Raw genomic sequence first — 24312 nt, 5'->3', positions numbered from 1 at the left:
ATAAATAGAAAAAACAAAAGCAAAAAAAGACAACAGGAAATATGTGTGGGAAGGGCTATGAGGTTTCATACTGGGTGATCAGCGAAGGCAACTCTGAGAAGGTGACGGGGTTGAGGATGGGAGCATTCCCACTCAACGTGAACAAGATGAGCAAGTGCAAAGGCCCGGAGGTAGGAAAGTGCCTGGTGGGCCTGGAAAGTGGCAAAGTGGTTGGAGTGGAGAGAAGGTGGGTCATCCTGGGGTGGTTGTGGGCGTCAGACTCCAGTGCTGTGATGTGAAATTTGGGCTTATTGTTGGAGGGAAATGGAAGGCTTGGGAGGGCTCTGAGCAGGAGGTGATGTGACTTTGTTAAAATGAGGAAAGTCAGAGGGAGACAGAGACAGGGACAGAAAATCAGAAACAGATCCAAACTGAGGCAGACAAAGAGCGAGCTGGGCAGAGACCAAGAAGTGGGAAAACAGACACATTGAGAAACAGAGATTCAGAGGGGACAATATAGACACAGACAGAGAGGGCACAGAGCAGGTCTGACAGCTGGTGATGTGAGTCACTTCCCCTCTGTGGGCCTCAGATTCCCCGCCTAGGACTTCCTAATGAAGTCCTTCCTTTCCTGAGCTTCGTGGAGACAGGGAGATGGTCAGAGACAGAGGTGCACATCAGAAATCCAGAAGTGACCATCACCTTGTCTTCCTAGACCTGAGTCACTTGTACTGGTCCCTTGTGCTGTGCTTGAGAGGCGGAAGTGCAAGGACCAATTCCACCTCATTCTCCTAAACTCTGCTAGGCATCCTCTGTATCCCCAGGCAAGCAGGCTAAACCCCACCCATCACAGAGTTCCTCACACCCTCCTTCTCCCCCTCCCCGTCATCCATCTCACCAGTTATATATACCCAACGTTCTCCAGTCCCCTCTTAGTTCAGCCCGCTTCCCAGTTATGCTTCAGGCTAAGCACCGCCCAGCTACCCAGACCCAACGCCGCTAACCTGATAAGCCGCACCCCTCCCAGGACCTGTCCCACTCACCTGAGCTCATCTCGCCCCGCCAGCAGGAGAGCGCGCCGAAGCGCACGGCGTGGAAGAACACCGACTTCGCCGGCTGCCCGGGGCTCACGCCGATGCACACGGCGGGCAGCTCGGAGCCTGGCCCGGTCAGCAGTGAGAACACCGGCAGAGGCGTGGGTAGCGGGAAGAGCACCTGCTGCGGGCCGCTCGGGAAGGGGCGGACTCAGAGGAGGTTTGGGGCGGGGCCTGTGAGGGGCGGGGCCTTGGAAGAGAGTCGGCCTGGGGCTCCCGAAGGATTTCCGGAGCCCTCAGTCTTGGGAGGTGCCACCTAGAAACTTGAGGGGCTGAGGCTTCAGAGGGCTTAGAAGTTGAGGGGTGTGGTCTCAGAGTGGGCGTGGCTTCCACTAGGGGGCGTGCCGCCTTAGTGACGGAAAGGCCGGGCTCCCAGGGGGCGTGGCCTCCAACGCACTAAGGTCTTAGAGGCTCCAAAACCTGAACAGGGTCTCCTAAGAGACCTGGCAGGGCACAGGGCCTGAAGAAGAATTAGGCCCCGGGCGAAGGGCGGGGCTTAAAGAACCGGAGGGCCTCAGAAGGAGGAGCCTCCAGGAGAGCAGGCTCTTGGGGAGATTGGGAAGAGACCTCGGGTGGAAGCCCGACTTCAAAGAGCTCTCAGCAGAAGAGTGGAAGGCCCCCGCCACAGAACCTGACAAAGTCCCCAGTGCTTACAGGCCCCCTATCCGGACCAGCAGGAACTTGTTCACGGGCTGCTACCACTGAAGCAGGACCACGGATGTCTCCAATGCCCCACACAGGAACGGGCCCCCGGAGCTAGCGCCCTCCGCTGTGGAGGTGGGGAAGGATGGGTTAGGGTCAATCCTGTCTCCCCTGCCCCGCGCCCCCAAAGGCCACACATCTTTCCCCGGGCTCTGGACACCCTGCCTTAAATCGCAACCCTATTCAGTGGCTAAAGTCCAAGTCATGCCCCTGGCTCCGCTCCCCTCTGAATATCCACGAGATTCTCTCTCACTCACACAGCACGCCTGGCAACCTTTGGTATCCTGGATCTTAGTGGAGACCATGTTCTTCCTGCAGAACAAGGTAGGCGTGATTCGGGGTGGGGGTGGGTGTTGGGGGCAGGAATCAGATATTAGCGGGGTCTGTGGTTCCACTGGAGTCTCGTATCTTGCTAGGAGCCGGTGGGGACTGATGTGAGCACTGGGGCTTCCTGCTCTGGCCTCTTTCCGTTCCAGCAAGCCCAGGATGCTATGAGAATATAGGAGGGGGGTCTTTCCTGCAGGGTGTGTGTATTTAGGGGAAGCAGTAATTTATAGGGCAATGCACACTCCCAGCTTTCCCCATCCCTTCCCTGGGCCACATCCCTTTGAAATGCCCAACGCTTTAAATCTCAAGCACCTGTATTTCTTCGCTTCTCACTTAACATATTTTAAATGCCCACGGGAGGCCAGGCAGTGTGCTTGGCTCTGGTGAACAATGGTGCCTAAAATAAGTATGTTCCTAACCCTAGTGGTGCCTGTAGTCACATGAGAAACTATGGACACTTAACCAGTCAGCTGAAGTTACACATATTACAAAAGTTTAAGAAGAAACATACCTAGAGATTCTGTAAAAGTTTCTCATCCCACATGTGATATTAATGAGCTCACAAATCCTATCTGGCTTGGTGTTTCCTCACAAATGAGAAATTCTTTACACAAAGCATTTCTAAAACAATGACACAAAATTTTAACGTACAGCTCACTCACTCTAGTTAATAAAATGTGGGATAAGGTCTGTCATATGACCATCAAAGAAATGTAAAGACTAACTCACTGTAGGAATGACCTCAAAACTGACTTGAGACGTGGCAGTATTGTGAGCCCCATTGTACAGATGGGGAAACAGAGGCTTGGGAAGCCAAAGTCTCTTGCCCCAAGTCCTACATTGAAAACGTGGCTGGGATTTGAATTGTGGGCTCTGTGGAAGGGGATCCTAAGTGTTTTTTTCAGCTGTGCCCAGCTAGCTCCCACACCCTGACCATTGACTCCTTAAGTTCTGACCCCCCCACCCCAACCCATCCCTACCAATCCAGAGCCAGACCTGAGAGAGACATGAGGACATGGTTGATGGAGAACACCCAGGTAGTCGGGCTAGAAGAGAGCTGCAGACGATGGAGGAGACAGCTCCTGTAAGACTCCAGCACCTCCCAATTCCAGCCTCCCACCCTTGGCTCACCCGCGGTGCTGCCTGGCCCCCACCATCTCCATTGTGGCCTCCTTATCATTTCGGTTCAGAATGAAAATGCCTTCCTCAGCTCCCAGGAGTAAGTGCTGGTCTTGGGGAACAGATATGAAGATACTGGGACCTGCCTCATCATCGAGGACCTCCCAGGCCCCCTCATCTGACCCCAAACACGGGTACTCTGTTCCCAGCCCTGACCCTCAATTCTCTACTTGCCTCCAACACTGACATTTCCAGTCCCTGTTTTCCCAAATCTGAACTCAAACCCTGACCTGTTCCCTGGAGCCGGTCTCATTCTCCCCAGCCTCTGACCTCCCCCGTTCTGCTGGTTCTTCCATCTCTGACCCACAAATCCTGACCCTCTGTCTCCTCAATTCTGACCTCAACACTAAACATGCCTCCTGTAATAGCCCTCTAAATTCTATCCCCCCTTCTCACCAGTCTGCTCCCTAAATGCTACTCCTATCTCAACACTGATCCTCAAATTCAGATGCCCTGACGTATAGCTTTTTCTGTCCAGTGTGACAGAAAGTAAATTCTAATACTGTTTCCTTAACGTTTACCCTTCACTGACCTTGTCTCCACATCTTTGATCCCCAAATACTTTCCCTTTCGGCTACATTCTAATCCCTAAAACTCCTGACCCCATAATGCTGATCTTCGCCTCTCTGCCACTAACCTCCAACTGAGGTAAATGGGGTCCATCTGTCCCTAGGCTTGTACTCCAAACGCTGGCCTTTCTTCCTTATCTGACACTCCTGGCCTCCAAACTCTAATTTTTCTTGTTTTCACCCTCAAACTCATCTTCACTCTACCCATCTTTGATCCTTAAACCCCAACTGTCACCCCTGGCTCTGCCCACAACACAGCTCGTCCACTGCAACCCCATTAAGACCCTCCCCTTGTCCCTGCATCTGCACCTCCATTAAGGACCCTCCCCATCCCCATCACATACTCTGAGACTCTCCTGAATGCTCACATTTGTTGGAGGGGTGTGTCGAAGCCGCCGTGCTGTGGATCCGGAGAGGGCAGCCATTGAACAACTTTACAAGAAGGGCACAACCCTGGGGGGGCCATAGGGGCAGAGCAGCAGCCCATCCAACAGAAGAGAGGAGGGGACAGGAAGGTGCCCTGGTTAAGACTCTGGAGAGCCAAGGTTCATATCCTGCCTCTGCCTCCTCAAAGGTTTATGACCTTCGAAAGCTACTTACCCCACTGTGCCTCAGTTTCCCCATTTTGAAATGGGGGACAATGTCTAACTCTGTGCTATCTATCTCCATCTGTGAAGGCATATATCATGTAAAGACATGAGGTCAGTGTCTGGCACAGAGGAGTTGCTCAACAAATGTCACCTGTCATCATTATTAGTCTTCGGCCCCACAACCCCAACCAGGCATCCCCAGCCCCGATCAGAGGTGTGAGTCCTCAGCACAGCTGGCCTCACCTTTCTCTTCATCTATTCCTCCTTGGGGGACAACAGCCCGGGCTGGTCATGTTCCCGAGGGCTGGGTTCCACTGTGAAGTTTCTGAGATGGGGTGGGGAAAATCAGCCCCCAAAACACCCCCCACCCTGCCCAACCTCCACCTCTGACCACCTCTTACCCCAGCCTGCTTTGTTACCTGAGTGAGCGGTTAGGTAGGGGCTTCGGGAGGCTGGGGGAGGCCAAAGTTGGGGGGTGCAGGGGGGAGGCCCACTGGCACAGAGGACCAATACCCCTGGGCTCAGCTGCCCCTCATCCGCAGTCCCCCGAGGACCCTAGTCAGATGGTGAACTGATCTTGGTTTTTGGAAACAGAGAGGGAGGGTGGTGAAATACATGAGATGATCTCTGAGAGAGGGCACCCTGCAGTCTGCCTCTGCCAGATCTGATGCTGCATCTTGGGTCTGACCCTCCCCACAATATCCGACCACCACTCCAGACTTCCCCTCTAACCGACCCCCCAACAACATCAACAAACTCCGGCAACTAAAGGGTGAATGCTGGGTACAGAAGGAGTTTCCGAGGACCAGCTACTGATGAGTGTTCATCAGGCTAAATATTTTGAGTCCCACCCCTAGGTTCAGGGATGCCCCTTCCACATCCCAGTGGGATCATCATCCTGGTCATCCCACACTTCAAGGGAACTAGTGTCCTAGACTCCAGCCCTGGAGAGCTTGGTATCCCACCATCTGTGGACCCTGGCCTCCTGGCCCCCAGCCCACCAGCTTTTGCCCAGAACCTTACCTTGGGGAGTAGAGGAGGAGGTATGTCTTCTGCGAGGGTGGGGCTGAAACACACAGATGGGTTAAGTGGGGGAGGAGGGTGTTGGGAGCAAGGAATCGGGTGGGTTAGGGCTGGATGTCAGCTCAGGAGGGCCAGGATGTGACTCTGTCTGGGCTGGAGCTGAGGGTTAAAGGACTAATAACCATGAAGATCTTAGTAACAGACACACTTGGGTATCAGTGTTGACAGTGCATTAGGTCTCTGCATCATCACAGCCACCTAGTAACACAGGTCCTATGAGCTCCTGGGGGTCGGGTTCTCACTTGGTGTCGGGCATGCTGCATGGGAGCCTATTACAGATGAGATGTGTGGAATGGATCTCCCCCAGGCCTGAGTCTGAGGGAGATGGGGGCCTGGGTTGACTCCTGGGGTTGAGGTTGAGTTCTGGGCCTGAGGGTCTGGAGGGGGCAGAATTCCCAGGGGCTGAGGTTCAGTGTGAGTTTGGGTGAGAAGATGAAGAAAGATGAGGGCCAGTGGTTGAGGTTTATGGCTGCAGTTGAGGTCTGGGTGTTGGAGCAACATCTAGGAGGAGCTGGGGACTGGGATGTGGCAGGGGCTCCAGGGTTGAGTTGCGGTGAGGTTAGGGGTCAAGGGTTGGTGGGGAGGAACGTGGTGGGTGGTCTCTACCAAGAGAGATGTTGGGATTTCTTCCCTGCTGGTGATTGTTTCCGCACGCAGTATGAGGACCAGCTTAGCTGAGACACCCACAGCTGGCCCTTCACTCCCACTTCAAATGCCTTATGCTTAGAGCAAGCCCCTTAGTCCCCAAATCCCTCCTCCCAAGGCCGCTGGGGGAGAGGTGACCATGTGCTGTAGAAATAATGTCTGTGCTGCATCCCTGACGTTGTACTGGATCGTTGAATTTGGAGGGGGTCAGTAGGCATCCAGGAATTCGGCCCTCCTCCCCTCACCACAGAAATCCAAGATGACCACAGAGGCTAAAATCACGTTTATTGGGAGACACAGGCATGTGATGACCACTATATTGTGTTCACTGGGGAGGGGAGAGGGTGCAAGACTGATTCCTAACACCCACTCCTAACACCAGGGGACTCATTCCTGGATATAGAGGTTGCTGGGGGCAGTAGATCATCTGCTGGGCGTGTCTCCACTACCACAGGCCTGGAGAAGGAAGAGAAAAATCTGTTTACTCATTCATTTGTTCATTCATTCATTCCTTCATTCATACATACATTCACAAAGAGTCTACAGAGGGTGTGCCAGCACAATGCTGGGCTTCAGCAGTGCGAGAGCAGGCAGGGCTCCTGCTGTCGAGGAGCTCAGTCTCGAGCAGCAGCCCGACATGAATCAGTGAATGACGTGAATGCTGGGTACTAGGATGTGGCAGGGGCTCCAGGGTTGAGTTGGGGTGAGGTTAGGGGTGAAGGGTTGGTGGGGAGGAGAGTGGGGGCTGGTGTGGGAGGGTCAGGGTTAGGGTGAAGGTAGGTGTGGGTACTGAGTGTCCAGCCAGGGGTCACGGCTGAGTGGTGGAAGGAAAGCAGGGGCTGAGGTTGGGGTCATGGATGGTGGGGCTGCGTGGGGTCTGAGGCGCTCTCTCACATGTCCACGTTGTCGTAGTCATCTTCGGACTCTGACAGGTTCCTCCTGAGGAGGGACAGGCATGAGCCTCGGGCGGTCCCCACACATATCCCAGCCCCCCTCCCACGCTGAGGGTCCCTGACCTAGGACTGCTGCTCTTGAAGCCTCCAGGGGGTTGTAAGCGAGCCTGTGGGATAGGAAAGAGTCAGCAGTGGCCCCGGGGGAGAGGAGGGCGGCGGGGCAGTGGGGAGGCGTCTCACCGTGTCAGCTGTGGGTCTGGACTACATGCCTCTGAGCTTCCTGAACTCCATGTGCCGCCATGGGTGTCGGGGTGGGGTGGTATGCAGGTGACACACAGTTAGCTGGGGACATGGATTCGGGAATAGAAAGAATAGAACTGGGGTGTGGGTGTGGTCTGCAGCCAGGATCTTAGGACTGGAGCTGTCCCTTCAGGGGAGGGATCTTGGTTTACAGGGGTCTCATTTTGGGGTCAAGATTTGTGAGCAGGGAGATGGCGGCTCAACATGGTTATAGAGTGTTTGTTTTTAGATTCCACTTGGGTATCTGGGATCAGAACAAGTTTTCTGAGGTCTCTGGGAGTCCTGGTGGTTATAGGAAATCTTATGGGGTCCGTGTGCAGAGCGGAGAGGTAGGGGTCTCTAGAATCATTTTGTAGATGAGGTTCTCTGGGGCCTCTTGTGGGATCAGATGGTAATGGGGGGCCTCTGAGGGTCTGTTTAGAAGCGAGGAGGGTCTCTGGGGTCTCTGGCAATCTGATGAGGGGGTTACAAGGGTCTCCAAAGCTTAAGGATGCTCTACTGACGACAGCAGTCCGCATCTGGGATCCCCACAGAGCTGGATCGATGGGTGGATCGGATCCGCCGAGGGATGGCGGGGGGTAGCTGGGCAGAGCGGCAGCCGCATCAGGCCCACCGGCCTCCAGCAGCCCAGTCTGGAGCCCTCGGCTCTCCCGTAAACTCTGTGCCCCCAGCTCTGTGCCAAGCCCCCCATGCTCCCTGGCTGTTCTCCTTCTAAGAGAGGCAACAAGGGGACACCCCAGGCAGGGGAGCAGCCTGAGCAAAGGTGGGGACCGTCCAGTGCTTTTGTCATCCAAGCAAGGCCCACTCACCTCAGGCTCCTCATCTTCAATCTCGCCAACAGCTGCCCCCTTCCCTGGGTTCCGCAGTTTGTCAAGAAGCTCTAGGATCAGGCCTCTGTTTAGCCCGGGCTGGGACAACAGTCGGTGCTGGGGGTGGGAGGAGGAGGCGGTCAGCAGACAGAGGGCTGGGCTGCAGGGAGAGGGCTGGCACAGGGGCTTGAGAACCCATCTAAGGGAATCTGGCGGTGAAGGTGCCAATAGAGGAAGAAGGCGGGGAAGTCTGGGCAGCTGCCACCTGGGGGATTCTGAGGTGTCTGAAGGGATCAGACGAATTTAGAGAAGTTGGAGAATTCCAGAGGTGTCTCAGGTGTCCCCTGGAATTCCAGAGAAGCCCCAGGAATGGGTCCTGAAGCCGTTGGCAACTTGTGAGGTTTTAGAACTCAGCATATCTTGGGGGAAAGTTCTGGGGTACAATTTGGAGGGTCTTGGAAGGCGGAGCCCTGGGGATTTCAGAGGGAGCAGGGACTTTGAAAGGGCCATAAGCGTTCTGTGGAATAAAATCATCAGTTTTCTAGGGAGCCGAGGGAGGCCCTGGGGGGTTCTCACAGGGGGTGAGTTTGGGAAGGCTGCTCAGGGAGGGGAGGTTCACACTGAGCATCTTGGTGGCGCCAGGTCGTTTCTTGGTGCTCTTGGTGAGGGTGACTTTGACGAAGATTTGGAAGGCAGCCGACCTTGGGAAGAAAAAGGCAAGTACTGGGGGAGGGTACAGTTCAAGTGTTAGAGCGCATGCTTAGCGTGCAGGAGGCCCTAGGTTCAACCCCCTCCTCTAAAAGTAAATAAATAAATAAATAAATAACCCCCCCAAAAGGCAAGATCTGGGATGAGGGGACCAGAGAACCTCCCATCAGACCATCAGCCCTGACTCTGCCCTCTCTCTCCCGCCTTCCCATGACTCTCTCCTACCATTTGCCTTTTTCCTTTAGCCGAGGAGGCTGATAGCCTCTCTTGGTCATGAGGAAGAGAACTCTAGAAAGGAAGGACAGAACAAGGGATTCAGACTTCCCAGTGGAGGTCAGATCTCACGATGTGAGGGACCCCCGAAGGCACTGAGGTCAGCAGAGTGCAGTGAGGGACAGGAGGAGAATGAGGGGTAGGTTTTACGATGCATAGGACGCCACTTCCAGGGGATGCTGCTCATCATGTTACAGAGTTCCAGAAGTCTCATGGGAGCCTCAAGACAGGACTCCCTGCATTGGGGGCTCCTGGTGTGGACTGGAGAAAATGCTTTCTGGGTTGAGGTTCTCGGGTTGGGCTCGAAGGGAGATGGATCCCCTGTAGGGGGGTCTTGATGTGGGGAAGCAGGCGGGGGGTGGTGTTCAGGGTCAGAGTCGAGTGGGATCTCTGGGACCAGGTGGACCTGCCACATCTGCCTACCAGAGAGGGTGAACGTCAAAGAGGGTTGGCTGTAGCTCGGTTAATTCAATGGCTGTGATGCCCAGTGACCAGATGTCACACAGCTCGTTGTATCCCCCCTTCAGGGTCACGGCCACCACTTCCGGAGCCATCCTAGGGGCAGAGACCCTCAGAGAGCCAGGGGTGACATGATGAAGGGGAGGGGAGACTCCTAGGTTGGGGGTGGGGGGACAGGAGAGAGACAGGGAGCGAGCCGGAGAATGGGACACAGAGAGAGTTGGATGCAGACACATAAAGAGGCAGAGAGACAGAAATAAATACGGAGAGAGGTAAAGACAGAGAGTCAGAGATAGACTAGAAAACATAGACAGAGAGAGGCAAAGAGACAGGGAGAGCCACAGACTGAAACAGACAGAAAAGACAGCCATGGACAGATATGGAGAGACAGAGATCAGGATCAAAATCAACAGAAACACTGGGAAAAGCACGTGGAGGGGAGACATGCACAGAAAGACCTAGGGAAATGGAAAACTCAAGGGAGAGCCACAGAGTACACAGATCGCTCAACAGAGAAAGGCAGAGGCAGGACAAAAATGCAGGATGGAGATTGCCAGAGATCCATGGTGGGGAAAGCCGCTGTCCACCACCACCAACCCCGCACCACCCCTGGCTGCCAGCCAGGCACCCCTCGCCAGTAGGGTGTCCCAATGAATCAGATTCGTCGAGACAGTGTGGCCCCGATCTGGGCCGATATACCAAAGTCGGCTGGAGGCAGAGCGAGAGACATACTGACCTAGGGTCCCTGTCCCCTCTGGCTCTCAGCCAGTCCCCCTCCCCACCCCCACCAGCCACACTCACCCAGTCTGACCTCCCCAGGGTCGTTGATGGGGATGTTGGCTCCCTGGGGAAGAGAGGGGGGATCAGAGGCTGTCAGAGACACCCCTCCCTACTGCCAGCCCAACTCTGCCTCTGCTCCCTGGTAATACAACGCCTGAGCCCTCCAAATACCACTGCCATCTCCCAGAGGCCCCCACCCACCAAGGCTAATTTTCTGCCCCCAGATCACTTTGATGTCCCGGTGTATCTTCTTCTGTGAGTTTAGATAGGCCAGTCCCTGGGGAGGAGGGTGGAGAGGGGGGCAGTGAGTGTTCTGGGGGTGTGAGCAGGGCCCTGCCCCCACACAAACCCACCAAGCATCGCCTCCCCCACCCAAACCCACCAAGCATCGCCTCACCTGGAGCACCTCCCGGCAGACATAGCTGATCTGGAGCTCTGACAGGGGGCCTGTGACTGCAAAGGTCACCCCGGCATGGTGTCAGATGGGGACCAGGAAACCTGGCCCCAGGAGCCCCTGGCTGCCACCCACACCACGTACCACATGGGGAGGGGGTAACATGAGGTGACAAGGAATGGTCAGCAAAAGAGAGGCAGCGATACAGGGAACCAGAGGCCAGAGGGAGATAGATTCATTCAACTGACTACACATTTACTGTGTGCCAGGTGCCGTGGTAGGCAATGGGGACACAGCTGTGGACATAGAGACAGAGATCCCCACCCTCGTGGAGAGAATATTCCAGTGGGGGATACGGACAGTAGACAAGAGAAATAGGAGAAGAAACAGTATGTGAGATGCGAATAAATAGAAAAAACAAAAGCAAGAAAAGACAACAGGAAATACGTGTAGCAAGGGGTATGACGTTTCATACTGGGTGATCAGCGAAGGCAACTCTGAGAAGGTGAGGGGGTTGAGGATGGGAGCATTCTCACTCAACGTGAACAAGATGAGCAAGTGCAAAGGCCCGGAGGTAGGAAAGTGCCTGGTGGGCCTGGAAAGTGGCAAAGTGGGTGGAGTGGAGAGAAGGTGGGTCAGCCTGGGGTGGTTGTGGGCGTAGACTCGAGTGCTGTGATGTGAAATTTGGGCTTATTGTTGGAGGGAAATGGAAGGCTTGGGAGGGCTCTGAGCAGGAGGTGATGTGACTTTGTTAAAATGAGGAAAGTCAGAGGGAGACAGAGACAGGGACAGAAAATCAGAAACAGATCCAAACTGAGGCAGACAAAGAGCGAGCTGGGCAGAGACCAAGAAGTGGGAAAACAGACACATTGAGAAACAGAGATTCAGAGGGGACAATATAGACACAGACAGAGAGGGCACAGAGCAGGTCTGACAGCTGGTGATGTGAGTCACTTCCCCTCTGTGGGCCTCAGATTCCCCGCCTAGGACTTCCTAATGAAGTCCTTCCTTTCCTGAGCTTTGTGGAGACAGGGAGATGGTCAGAGACAGAGGTGCACATCAGAAATCCAGAAGTGACTGTCACCTTGTCTACCTCGACCTGAGTCACTTGTACTGGTCCCTTGGGCTCTGGTGGAGAGGCGGAAGTGCAAGGTCCAATTCCACCTCATTCCCCTATACTCTGCTAGGCATCCTCTGTATCCCCAGGCAAGCAGGCTAAACCCCACCCATCACAGAGTTCCTCACACCCTCCTTCTCCCCCTCCCCGTCATCCATCTCACCAGTTATATATACCCAACGTTCTCCAGTCCCCTCTTAGTTCAGCCCGCTTCCCAGTTACGCTTCTGGTTAAGCACCGCCCAGCTACCCAGACCCAACGCCGCTAACCTGATAAGCCGCACCCTTCCCAGGACCTGTCCCACTCACCTGCGCTCATCTCGCCCCGCCAGCAGGAGAGCGCGCCGAAGCGCACGGCGTGGAAGAACACCGACTTCGCCGGCTGCCCGGGGCTCACGCCGATGCACACGGCGGGCAGCTCGGAGCCTGGCCCGGTCAGCAGTGAGAACACGGGCAGAGGCGTGGGTAGCGGGAAGAGCACCTGCTGCGGGCCGCTCGGGAAGGGGCGGACTCAGAGGAGGTTTGGGGCGGGGCCTGTGAGGGGCGGGGCCTGGGAGGGGCGGGGCCTTGGAAGAGAGTCGGCCTGGGGCTCCCGAACGAGTTCCGGGGCCCTCAGTCTTGGGAGGTGCCACCTAGAAACTTGAGGGGCTGAGGCTTCAGAGGGCTTAGAAGTTGAGGGGTGTGGTCTCAGAGTGGGCGTGGCTTCCACTAGGGGGCGTGCCGCCTTGGTGACAGCAAGGCCGGGCCCCCCAGGGGGCGTGGCCTCCGAGGCACCAAAGTCTTAGAGGCTCCAAGAACCTGAATAGGGTCTCCTAAGAGACCTGGCGGGGCACAGGGCCTGAAGAAGAATTAGGCCCGGGGCGAAGGGCGGGGCTTAAAGAACCGGAGGGCCTCAGAAGGAGGAGCCTCCAGGTGAGCAGGCTCTTGGGGAGATTGGGAAGAGACCTCGGGTGGAAGCCCGACTTCAAAGAGCTCTCAGCAGAAGAGTGGAAGGCCCCCGCCACAGAACCTGACAAAGTCCCCAGTGCTTACAGGCCCCCTATCCGGACCAGCAGGAACTTGTTCACGGGCTGCTTCCACTGAAGCAGGACCACGGATGTCTCCAATGCCCCACACAGGAACGGGCCCCCGGAGCTAGCGCCCTCCGCTGTGGAGGTGGGGAAGGATGGGTTAGGGTCAATCCTGTCTCCCCTGCCCCGCGCCCCCAAAGGCCACACATCTTTCCCCGGGCTCTGGACACCCTGCCTTAAATCGCAACCCTCTTCAGTGGCTAAAGTCCAAGTCATGCCCCTGGCCCCACTCCCCTCTGCATATCCAGGAGATTCTCTCTCACCCACCCAGCACGCCTGGCAACCTTTGGTATCCTGGAACTTAGTGGAGACCATGTTCTTCCTGCAGAACAAGGTAGGCGTGAGTCGGGGTGGGGGTGGGGGTTGGGGGCAGGAATCAGATATTAGAGGGTTCTGTGGTTCCACTGGGTCTCCTACCTTGCTAGGAGCCGGTGGGGACTGATGTGAGGAGTGGGGCCTCCTGCTGTGGCCTCTTTCCATTCCAGCAGGCCCAGGATGCTATGAGAAGACAGGTGGGGGGACTTTCGTGCAGGGTGTGTGTATTTAGGGGAAGCAGGAATTTATAGGGCAATGCACACTCCCAGCTTTCCCCATCCCTTCCCTGGGCCCCATCCCTTTGAAATGCCCAACGCTATAAATCTCAAGCACCTGTATTTCTTCGCTTCTCACTTAACATATTTTAAATGCCCACGGGAGGCCAGGCAGTGTGCTTGGCTCTGGTGAACAATGGTGCCTAAAATAAGTATGTTCCTAACCCTAGTGTTGCCTGTAGTCAGATGAGAAACTATGGACACTTAACCAGTCAGCTGAAGTTACACATATTACAAAAGTTTAAGAAGAAACATACCTAGAGATTCTGTAAAAGTTTCTCATCCCACATGTGATATTAATGAGCTCACAAATCCTATCTGGCTTGGTGTTTCCTCACAAATGAGAAATTCTTTACACAAAGCGTTTCTAAAACAATGACACAAAATTTTAACGTACAGCTCACTCACTCTAGTTAATAAAATGTGGGATAAGGTCTGTCATATGACCATCAAAGAAATGTAAAGACTAACTCACTGTAGGAATGACCTCAAAGCTGACTTGAGACGTGGCAGTATTGTGAGCCCCATTGTACAGATGGGGAAACAGAGGCTTGGGAAGCCAAAGTCTCTTGCCCCAAGTCCTACATTGAAAACGTGGCTGGGATTTGAATTGTGGGCTCTGTGGAAGGGGATCCTAAGTGTTTTTTTCAGCTGTGCCCAGCTAGCTCCCACACCCTGACCATTGACTCCTTAAGTTCTGACCCCCCCAACCCAACCCATCCCTACCAACCCACAGCCAGACCTGAGAGAGACATGAGGACATGGTTGATGGAGAACACCCAGGTAGTCGGGCTAGAAGAGAGCTGCAGACGATGGAGGAAACAGCTCCTGTAAGACTCCAGCACCTCCCAATTCCAGCCTCCCACCCTTGGCTCACCCGCGGTGCCGCCTGGCCGTCACCATCTCCAGCGTGGCCTCCAGATCATTTCGGTTCCGAATGAAAATGCCTTCCTCAGCTCCCAGGAGTAAGTGCTGGTCTTGGGGAACAGCTATGAAGATGCTGGGACCTGCCTCATCATCGAGGACCTCCCAGGCCCCCTCATCTGACCCCAAACACGGGTACTCTGTTCCCAGCCCTGACCCTCAATTCTCTTCTTGCCTCCAACACTGACATTTCCAGTCCCTGTTTTCCCAAATCTGAACTCAAACCCTGACCTGTTCCCTGGAGCCGGTCTCATTCTCCCCAGCCTCTGACCTCCCCCGTTCTGCTGGTTCTTCCATCTCTGACCCACAAATCCTGACCCTCTGTCTCCTCAATTCTGACCTCAACACTAAACATGCCTCCCATAATAGCCCTCTAAATTCTATCCCCCCTTCTCACCAGTCTGATCCCTAAATGCTACTCCTATCTCAACACTGATCCTCAAATTCAGATGCCCTGACGTATAGCTTTTTCTGTCCAGTGTGACAGAAATTAAATTCTAATACTGTTTCCTTAACATTTACCCTTCACTGACCTTGTCTCCACATCTTTGATCCCCAAATACTTTCCCTTTCGGCTACATTCTAATCCCTAAGTCTCCTGACCCCAATATGCTGATCTTAGCCTCTCTAACACTAACCTCCAACTGAGGTAAATGGGGTCCATCTGTCCCTAGGCTTGTACTCCAAACGCTGGCCTTTCTTCCTTATCTGACACTCCTGGCCTCCAAACTCTAATTTTTCTGGTTTTCACTCTCAAACTCATATTCACTCTACCCATCTTTGATCCTTAAACCCCAACTGTCACCCCTGGCTCTGCCCCCAACACAGCTCGGCCACTCCAACCCCATTATGACCCTCCCCTTGTCCCTGCATCTGCACCTCCATTAAGGACCCTCCCCATCCCCATCACATACTCTGAGACACTCCTGAATGCTCACATTTGTTGGAGGGGTGTGTCGAAGCCGCCGTGCTGTGGATCCGGAGAGGGCAGCCATTGAACAACTTTACAAGAAGGGCACAACCCTGGGGGGGCCATAGGGGCAGAGCAGCAGCCCATCCAGCAGAAGAGAGGAGGGGACAGGAAGGTGCCCTGGTTAAGACTCTGGAGAGCCAAGGTTCATATCCTGCCTCTGCCTCCTCAAAGGTTTATGACCTTTGAAAGCTACTTACCCCGCTGTGCCTCAGTTTCCCCATTTTGAAATGGGGGACAATGTCTAACTCTGTGCTATCTATCTCCATCTGTGAAGGCATATATCATGTAAAGACATGAGGTCAGTGTCTGGCACAGAGGAGTTGCTCAACAAATGTCACCTGTCATCATTATTAGTCTTCAGCCCCGCAACCCCAACCAGGCATCCCCAGCCCCGATCAGAGGTGTGAGTCCTCAGCACAGCTGGCCTCACCTTTCTCTTCATGTATTCCTCTTTGGGGGGCAACAGCGGGGGCTGGTCATGCTCCCGGAGGGCTGGGTTCCAGAGGGAAGTTTCTGAGATGGGGTGGGGAAAATCAGCCCCCAAAGCACCCCCTGCCCTGCCCAACCCCCACCTCTGCCCACCTCCTATCCCAGCCTGCCGTGTTACCTGCGTGAGCGGTTAGGTGGGGGCTTCGGGTGGCTGCGGGAGGCTCAAGTTGGGGTCTGCGGGGGGGAGGCCCACTGGCACAGCGGACCAGTACCGTTGGTCTCAGCTGCCCCTCATCCACAGTCCCCCAAGGACCCTCGACAGATGGAGAACGGAACTCGGGCTTTGGAAACAGAGAGGGAGAGTGGGGAAATACTTGAGATGATCTTCGAGAGAGGGTACCCTGCAGTCTGCCCCTGCCAGAACTGATGCTGCATCCTGGGTCTGACCCTCCCCACAATATCCGACCACCACTCCAGCCTTCCCATCTAACCGCCCCCCCAACAACATCAACATATTCTGGCAACTAAAGGGTGAATCCTGGGTACAGCAGGAGTTTCCAAGGAAAAGCTACTGATGAGTGTTCATCAGGCTAAATATTTTGAGTCCCACACCTAGGTTCAGGGATGCCAGTTCCAGATCCCAGTGGGATCATCATGACGGTCGTCTAGGACTTCAAGAGACCTAGTGTCCTAGACTCCAGCCCTGGAGAGCTCGGTATCCCAGCATCTGTGGACCCTTGCCTCCTGACCCCAGCCCCGCAGCTGTGGCCCAGGACCTAACTTTTGGGGGTGGAGGAGGAGGTCTGTCTTCTGCGAGGGTGGGGCTGAACCACACAGATGGGTTAAGTGGGGGAAGAGGGTTTTGGGAGCAAGAACTGGGGTGGGTTAGGGCTGGAAGTCTGAGCTCATGAGGGCCAGGATTTTACTCTGTCTGGGCTGGAGCTGAGGGTGAAAGGACTAATAACCATGACGATCATAGTAACAGCAACACTTGGATATCAGTGTTGACAGTGCATTAGGTCTCTGCATCATCACAGCCACTTAGTAACACAGGTCCTATGAGCTCCTGGGGGTCGGGTTCTCACTTGGTGCCGGGCACGCCGCATGGGAGCCTACTACAGACGAGATGTGTGGAATGGATCTCCCGCAGGCCTGTGGCTGAGGGAGATGGGGACCTAGGTTGATTCCTGGGGTTGAGGTTGAGTTCTGGGCCTGAGGGTCTGGAGGGGGAAGAATTCCCAGGGGCTGAGATTCAGTCTGAGTTTGGGTGAGAAGATAAATAAAGATGAGTTTAGGGGTTGGGGGTTATGGCTGCAGTTGAGGTCTGGGTGTTGGAGCAACATCTAGGAGGAGCTGGGGACTTGGATGTGGCAGGGGGTCCAGGGTTGATTTGCGGTGAGGTTAGGGGTCAAGGGTTGGTGGGGAGGAACGTGGTGGCTGGTCTCTACCAAGAGAGATGTTGGGATTTCTTCCCTGCTGGTGATTGTTTCCACAAGCTGTATGAGGACCAGCTTAGCTGAGACACCCACAGCTGGCCCTTCACTCCCACTTCAAGTGCCTTATTCTTACAGCAAGCCCCTTAGTCCCCAAATCCCTCCTCCCAAGGCTGCTGGGGGAGAGGTGGCCATGTGCTGTAGAAATAAAGTCTGTGCTACTTCCCTGATGTTGTACTGGATCGTTGAAATTTGGGGGGCGTCAGTAGGCATCCAGGAATTCGGCACTCCTCCCCTTCCCCCAGAAATCCAAGATGACAGCAGAGGGTAAAATCACGTTTATTTGTAGACACAGGCATGTCATGACCACTATACTGTGTCCACTGGGGAGGGGAGGGGGTGCAGAGACTGATTCCTAACACACACCCCCAACCCCAGGGACTCATTCCTGGATATATAGGTTGCTGGGGGCAGTAGGATCATCTGCTGGGCGTGTCTCCACTACCACAGGCCTCGGGAAGGAAGAGAAAAATCAGTTTACTCATTCATTTGTTCATTCATTCATTCATTCATTCATTCATTCATTCACTAAGGAGTCTACAGAGGGTGTGCCAGCACAATGCTGGGCTTCAGCAGTGCGTGAGCAGGCACGGCTCCTGCTCTCGGGGAGCTCAGTCTGGAGCAGCAGCCCAACATGAATCAGTGAATGACGTGAGTGCAAAGCAGCGTGAGGCACACACCCAGGAACCCTAGCCCAACGGGTCGGCCAACGTGCACCCCCAAGAATGGATGCTGGAGCCTGAAAGACGTTCAGGAGGGAACTTGGTGAAAGGGCAGGGAAGAGTGTTCTGAGCAGAGAGAACAGCCTGCACAAAGGCCTTGAGGTGGGAGGGGGCTTGACAGCAGAAGTCATGGTTGTGTGGGCTGTGGCCAGGATTGGGTGTTGAACAGGTGGAGGGTGACACAGTCAGATCTGGATTTCAAAAGACCCCTGTGCCATGTCAAAAGTTCAAAGAAGTCCTTGAAGGGGCTCTCGATGGCTATAACTGGGAGAATTTGTGCCTCTAAATAATGATACTAATACATTACAACCCATAGAATAAAATGGAAACTATTGAGACTATGCTGGAAGAATACACCAGCACATGTATGCAAACATACATGGTAGAGAAGGGACAGCTCTTCCTTGCAGTAGAATGCTAACTAATACATGTAGTAGGAGTGATAAAAATAGAAAATCACCATTTAGTAACCTTCCTAATAGTAGATTCAGGCAAGAATCATCAATGGTAAAACTAGTGCGTGGAAGTCTGATGAGGAATAGCAAATTTATAAAGATCTCAACAAATCATCAGAAAAGATACGTATTAATACAAAGGAAAAAAGTGTAAATTTCTAATGGGGAACTTGGCTGACTCCACCTTGTCCAAATAACCAAGGTAACGTTGCCTGTAAAGGGACAAACTGACATCTTATGCTTATACACAAGAAAGGCACTGTTAGTGTAAGGAGTTGTGACTGTGGAGTTGTAAAATAGGGAAAGGGTCCTAGAGACTTAGAATCTTATGCATTCTCTCTCATTTTTATTGGAACCATCTCAGGTAGTCAACAATTGACCATTAGTCTAACTTTCCCTTTAATAGTAGTCATTTTCCCTTTGGTAGTATCAAGAATATTCTGAATTGTTACTTTTAAATATGATTCTTTTGCCTTTTTTAATTGAAGTAAAGTCAGTTTCAATATGTCAATTTCTGGTGTACAGCACAATGTCCCAGTAATGCATATACGTACCTATATTCGACTTCTTTTTCTACGTAAAGTGTTATTCTCTAATTCTATGGATGGTGCAGATCATACATTTTCTAGCATTTGTTAACCCCCTGGCGTCTGACAGAACGATTGATACACAAAGAGCAGCATGTTCCTAAATAAATGAAGGCCCTTTAGTCTCTCTAGAGACCACAGTTAGAGGCCTTGGTGTGCTGTCTAAACCAATGCTTGCCTACCCTTTAAGAGGAAGTAGTGATAGTTCTGAAGTTTTGCGTGTGTTTTGTGATCGATTTCTTCCACTTCCTCCCCCTACCTAGTTCTAAACCTGCCACTGGGAAGTGTTAATTTTTAATTTTAATATGAATTACAATTAATTGATTTTGAGAACTTTTTGTCAATTTCATGAGTCTGTTATGCAATTTCAGTACTTTGGGGCTACCGTAAATCTAGAGTCAGAATGTCCAATACAAGTGGCTAATATAAGTAACCACATTAAATCAAAACCTTTTTAATAGTGTAACATTATTGCTTTTTAAGTAGCCTACATTTATCCTCCCAACAAAGAAGTTGTATGTTTTAAGTGATGTAGCTGCTAAGTGTTTAATTGTGTATCATTTAAAGAGAAATTTGCAAATGTAAAATACACCAATAGTTTTGCATCTTTAGTGTGATCTTGTCAAGTTAGAGTTTAGGTTAAGTTGGAAACTCAATCGAGACCATGCTAGCATTCTATCTCAATCAGCTTTCTGTATGCCCATGGTCCATTCTGTGGAGGTTGGCCCTGTCTCCACACACCCACTTTCAGGATTACCTGGATTCCTGTTGGAATATTTGAAACTAGAGTAGCCCCTTTGAACTTTTAGTAGTTTTCTTAATATGTTCAGCAGTATTACTCATTATTTGTTTCTTCGTTAAGCACTAGATGGAAAAGTTACCCTCTTTTAGGGTAACTTTTGTAATCTCAGATAGCCACATTTTAAGCATAAATTTCCTCTTCCTACAAAGGAAATATTCTTTTAAAGTGTCAGAAAGAAATAATTTCAGATATTAAAACTTATTCAGAGCATGCTTAAGCATGTCACTACTTGAGTGTCTGTCTGTATTTGCTTACTTCTCTTTTTGCTTTTTCATGCTTACTAATGGCTCTCAGTTTCCATTTGTAATGAAACAAACCAGACATTTAAACTTGAGGAGGCATCTTGTGCAGTTGGAAAGACAAGAGGAGGGGGAGGATAAACCTTGACTTAGTGCTTGATTTTTGACAAGTGCTTCTCTTGTATGAGAAGCATCCTTTCTTGTGTCCTACTGTGCTTATCATTATATTTATTCATTTATTTATTTATTTTTATTTCACTACTGGACAGATTATGCTAATAAAAAATACATGCAGTATTTGGGTGGTGAAATGCCAAACTGCGTGTGGGTGGCATGTGAAGTGGGGGAGTCATGCCAAGTAATAATCTACAGGCAGAAATAGGTCATCAAGTGTCTATTTAGAAAAATTGAAGGTAAAATGCCTGTCGTTATTTGTAGATGTCGATCAGTATATTGTTCAGTGTCCGATGAGTCTTAATGCATTTATATTTGTGACAGATATGTTATTCTATCCTTGTTTAAATAGATTTGCTTTAACACATTGAGACACCCATCAAGATATATACATAGAAATTCACTCAATATTTATACTGGATTAGATCAGGTGACTGAATTGAGCTTTCAGCTTTGTTATGTGAGAGCATATGGGCAAGTTGTAGCCTAGAAAAGATGTATGGTATTTTCAGTTTCCTTTTAATTATAGAATCTTATCTACAGCAATAAAAGTTTATATTTAACTTTATAATAACTGTATGCAGTGAGCAAAATAATTGCATGCACTCATGCATCTGTAGAACATAAATTAGATTTTGATAAAAAGTAAATTGATTCTTGATAGAGTTCTGAATGCTAATGGGACAGAAATTCTCATCTGACTCTAACCATTTTCTATTCTTGCAGTATCTTTTGCAGTGATATAGGCTGACTTTTTTTTTTTTTTGGCACCCACATATAGCAAATAACTGTGAAACATTTCAAACCTCAAAGTGACACTAAAACTGTGAAGTATGAAATGGAAGTGCCAGAGCGTGTGAGACACATTGCATAGTGCTGCTCAGTAATTCAGTGTGTGCATGCAAGAGAAATGCCAACACCACTGTAGGATACAACATGATTAATGCTACCAAAAATTAATACATAAAAACAGTTTCCATTTGCAAACAGTCCCTAATACTTTCAAGTTACCACCTTCTATGTTTAGCAGCCCTGCCCTAGTGATGACACCCCTCTCACCCCATGAATATCTGTGGAGAGGAGTACAATTTATAAATGAATATCCTCCTTGCTATGTCAAGGTTACTAAATAGTTACGATAAAGGACTGTGGTATTTTATGCTTCTCCATGAGTGCTTGTATTTTTCCCACCTGACGTGTGAAGATCATTAGTTTTATACTGGTTTGCCTTGCAGCTGTCACTGCCGTAATGATTGTTCTCTTCCCAAGTTTCTTCGGACAGTCTTTCAGCTAGGGTCAAATGAGTTCTTTGAGTTCTCAAAACCTCATTCAGGGCCTATGTTAGAGTGTCCTTAGGTTTTACTTGCTTCTGAGACTCAGTTTGTTCATTTGTGTGTCTCACTTTTGGGAAGCATGTTCAAAGGGGTTTGGAGTTATTACCAAGTCTTCTATATTTCCTAGATCAGACATAATGGGAAGGAAACATGTGTCCCTAGGAATGTGTCAGCCCTGTTTATGTTAAGTTGCACCTATCTGTCTGTCTGCCTACCTAGCTTCCTACTTTTCTTCCTTCCATCTATTCATCCATCCACATCTGTCTATCCTGATAAGAAGCATGAGTTTTCTGGGTCACAGACAGACTTAATTGCTCAGAGGGCATCCTACCTCAGGTTCCTCATGCCTCATGTAGACTGGAGTGAGCACTACAGAAGAGGAACTCTGAAATTCTGATTTTAAGTGCTTATGTAGGGCATTTGGCACATTTGCATCTCCTCCCCTGTAGAGACAGAGAAAGAGAGAGGGGGGAAGGAGGGAGAGCAAGTGCTTCATAAATGTAAGCAAATCCATTCTGGGAAGAGGAGGTGAAGTGACAGTCCCTGCGTCTTTCATGCTTTTGAATATAAATAAGTGGCTCCAGAGCAGGTGCCTCAAAATCTCTCCAGGGTCTTTACCTTCCCTGGTTTGTTTGCTATTCAAGCATCTTTTAACCCAGGTACCAGAATTCGTTGCTCAGAAAGCCATGGCAGTGCAGAAATGTGAAAATATTCATGGAGAATTATTTCTTGACACCTGTTTCATTTTGTGTTAGTGAAATCAAGGGATATACTGACTAGGGATATACACTGGTATTTCTTCATCAGGTCGATTTGTGAGAGTCATTGAATTACAGCCACATCTTTGGGTTTTTGTTGTTGCTTCTTTGTTTTTAGTTTTTTTTGTTGGAGAGCATGACCCCAAAAGGTGAATATACATACATGTCTTTTGGGCAATTTTGTTAAGCCTTTGGCTATATTTACTTGGTAGAGATTCAGCTATTTCACTAGAGGGTGGTGACTGGCATTTTCTTCCTTTTGGGGAATAATGTATGCTGCTTAATTTGCCAAAGGCTTGATGAGTACTGTTGTATTTTATGACTGGATAAGAGAAGTGAATGCTTGATGGAGAAATTTTAGGCATAGGAATATTTATTTAGCATGATACGACTTTCTGTTTTGTTTTTAATCTGTTGTGCTGTTACTAAAAGTTTACATACTTGGTACAATATTTTGGTAGCACTTTATCTTATGGCACTTCCATACTCCACTTTGTAACATGTTATGTCTGCTTCATTTCCTGTATAGATATAATCAATGTCATGTTATAATTCTCATCATTATGACCATTACCTTCACTAATTTTACTGAGCACTTACTATGTACCAGGCATTGTGCTAAGTATTTTGCATGTATTATTCACCCAGTCTTCACGGCAACCTATTATCATCATACACATTTACAAATGAAGCAGCTCAACACAGACATAACGTAACTTGCTGAGTGTCATACTGGTGAAAAAGTTCAAATTTATGCCCCCTCAAGTCTATCTGCTTTCTCAACCACTTCTTCTGTGTTACCCCTTGTAAATAATATAATTTACCCACCTGGAGGATGAGATTCCCATACCTGAAATATATTAATTAATGTAATAATTTGTACCTGGTAGATATTGAATTGATTGATTATACTTGAGTAAAATGTCTTAAAGCTTATTGGAATTGTATAATTTTTGTCTTCCTTTTCATTGCTATTACATTATATTTTGTATTCCTGAAAATAGTTATTTGTTCATTGTTTTTTAAAACATTTAAAAATGGTTTTAAAAACATTTCACACTGTTGTTTTATTGAGGCCTAAAATAGTGGAGTTAAATTGTACTGAAAAAACACGGATTAACTTCCAGTTCTGCTGACATCACAGAGAACTACATATTCTCTGGATTTAATTCAACTCTACTTTTAGTTCCTGGCTGAGATCTGTTTGTTCATTCAGCATTTATTGAGTACCTAATATGTACTAGGCTAGGTACTGAGATATTTGTTCAATAGATAAATGAATGAGTACAATTACTGTGGGATTAATAGGATATAAGCTTTCAGAAAGTGGTGATGGTGTTTTCCCCTTGTCTTCTAACCTCCATGGTCTCTGACACATGATTGAGGAAGGTAGTCGATAACAATTTGTTAATTGAAGGATATTATATTAGACAATAATAACTACATCAGGATGGAGAAGAGGAACTTAAGAGAAATCTGAAGTATTCAGACAACCTGTCTAGCGCAAATATCTTTTCTTCCCTCTCTGACATGACATCTGAAATTCATTACATCTGTACCTAATAAACACGTTATTTTATTTATTCAATTAATATTTATTTGGCTGCTGATTTATAATGCTATGTGTGAGTTAGGGATCAAAAATTTTCCATTCTTAACCAGCTTATAACATACCAGTGAAAAAATTCATTCATTTATTTAATAAGTATTTACTAAGCATCTATTATATGCCAGTCACTCTTCCTGACAGTAATGTTATCATTGTGAAAATGGAGCTTATATTCTGCTGGGAGAGGATAGGCAAAAAGCAAACAAACAGATAAAGCAAGATAATCACAAAATGTAAAGATCACAGTGAAGAA

The 24312-nt window shown here is 50.1% G+C and overlaps 1 protein-coding gene and 1 pseudogene across 1 annotated transcript; both read right to left on the bottom strand.

Annotated features, from left to right (window-relative positions):
• Nucleotides 1-55: 55 nt before the first annotated feature.
• LOC116152157 (mitogen-activated protein kinase kinase kinase kinase 1-like) lies at nt 56-11953 on the bottom strand (annotated as a pseudogene).
• Nucleotides 11954-12234: 281 nt separating this feature from the next.
• LOC135320963 (mitogen-activated protein kinase kinase kinase kinase 1-like) lies at nt 12235-22037 on the bottom strand (the record flags this gene model as incomplete). The annotated part of the gene is made up of 12 exons (XM_064484196.1): nt 22024-22037; nt 16972-17106; nt 16668-16710; nt 16065-16227; nt 15876-15970; nt 15423-15507; nt 14461-14537; nt 14298-14363; nt 13388-13491; nt 13234-13292; nt 12933-13047; nt 12235-12394 (listed from the first exon to the last, which is right to left on the bottom strand). Coding segments are annotated over exons 1-12 (1116 nt in total), but the record flags the coding sequence as incomplete, so codon positions are not given.
• Between the last annotated feature and the right edge of the window lie 2275 nt (nt 22038-24312).

This window comes from Camelus dromedarius, unplaced genomic scaffold (assembly GCF_036321535.1).
Source record: "Camelus dromedarius isolate mCamDro1 unplaced genomic scaffold, mCamDro1.pat HAP1_SCAFFOLD_45, whole genome shotgun sequence".
Classification (NCBI taxonomy): Eukaryota; Metazoa; Chordata; class Mammalia; order Artiodactyla; family Camelidae; genus Camelus; species Camelus dromedarius.
Note: the sequence above shows the minus strand (reverse complement) of the source record. Positions and strands in the feature narration are given on the sequence as shown.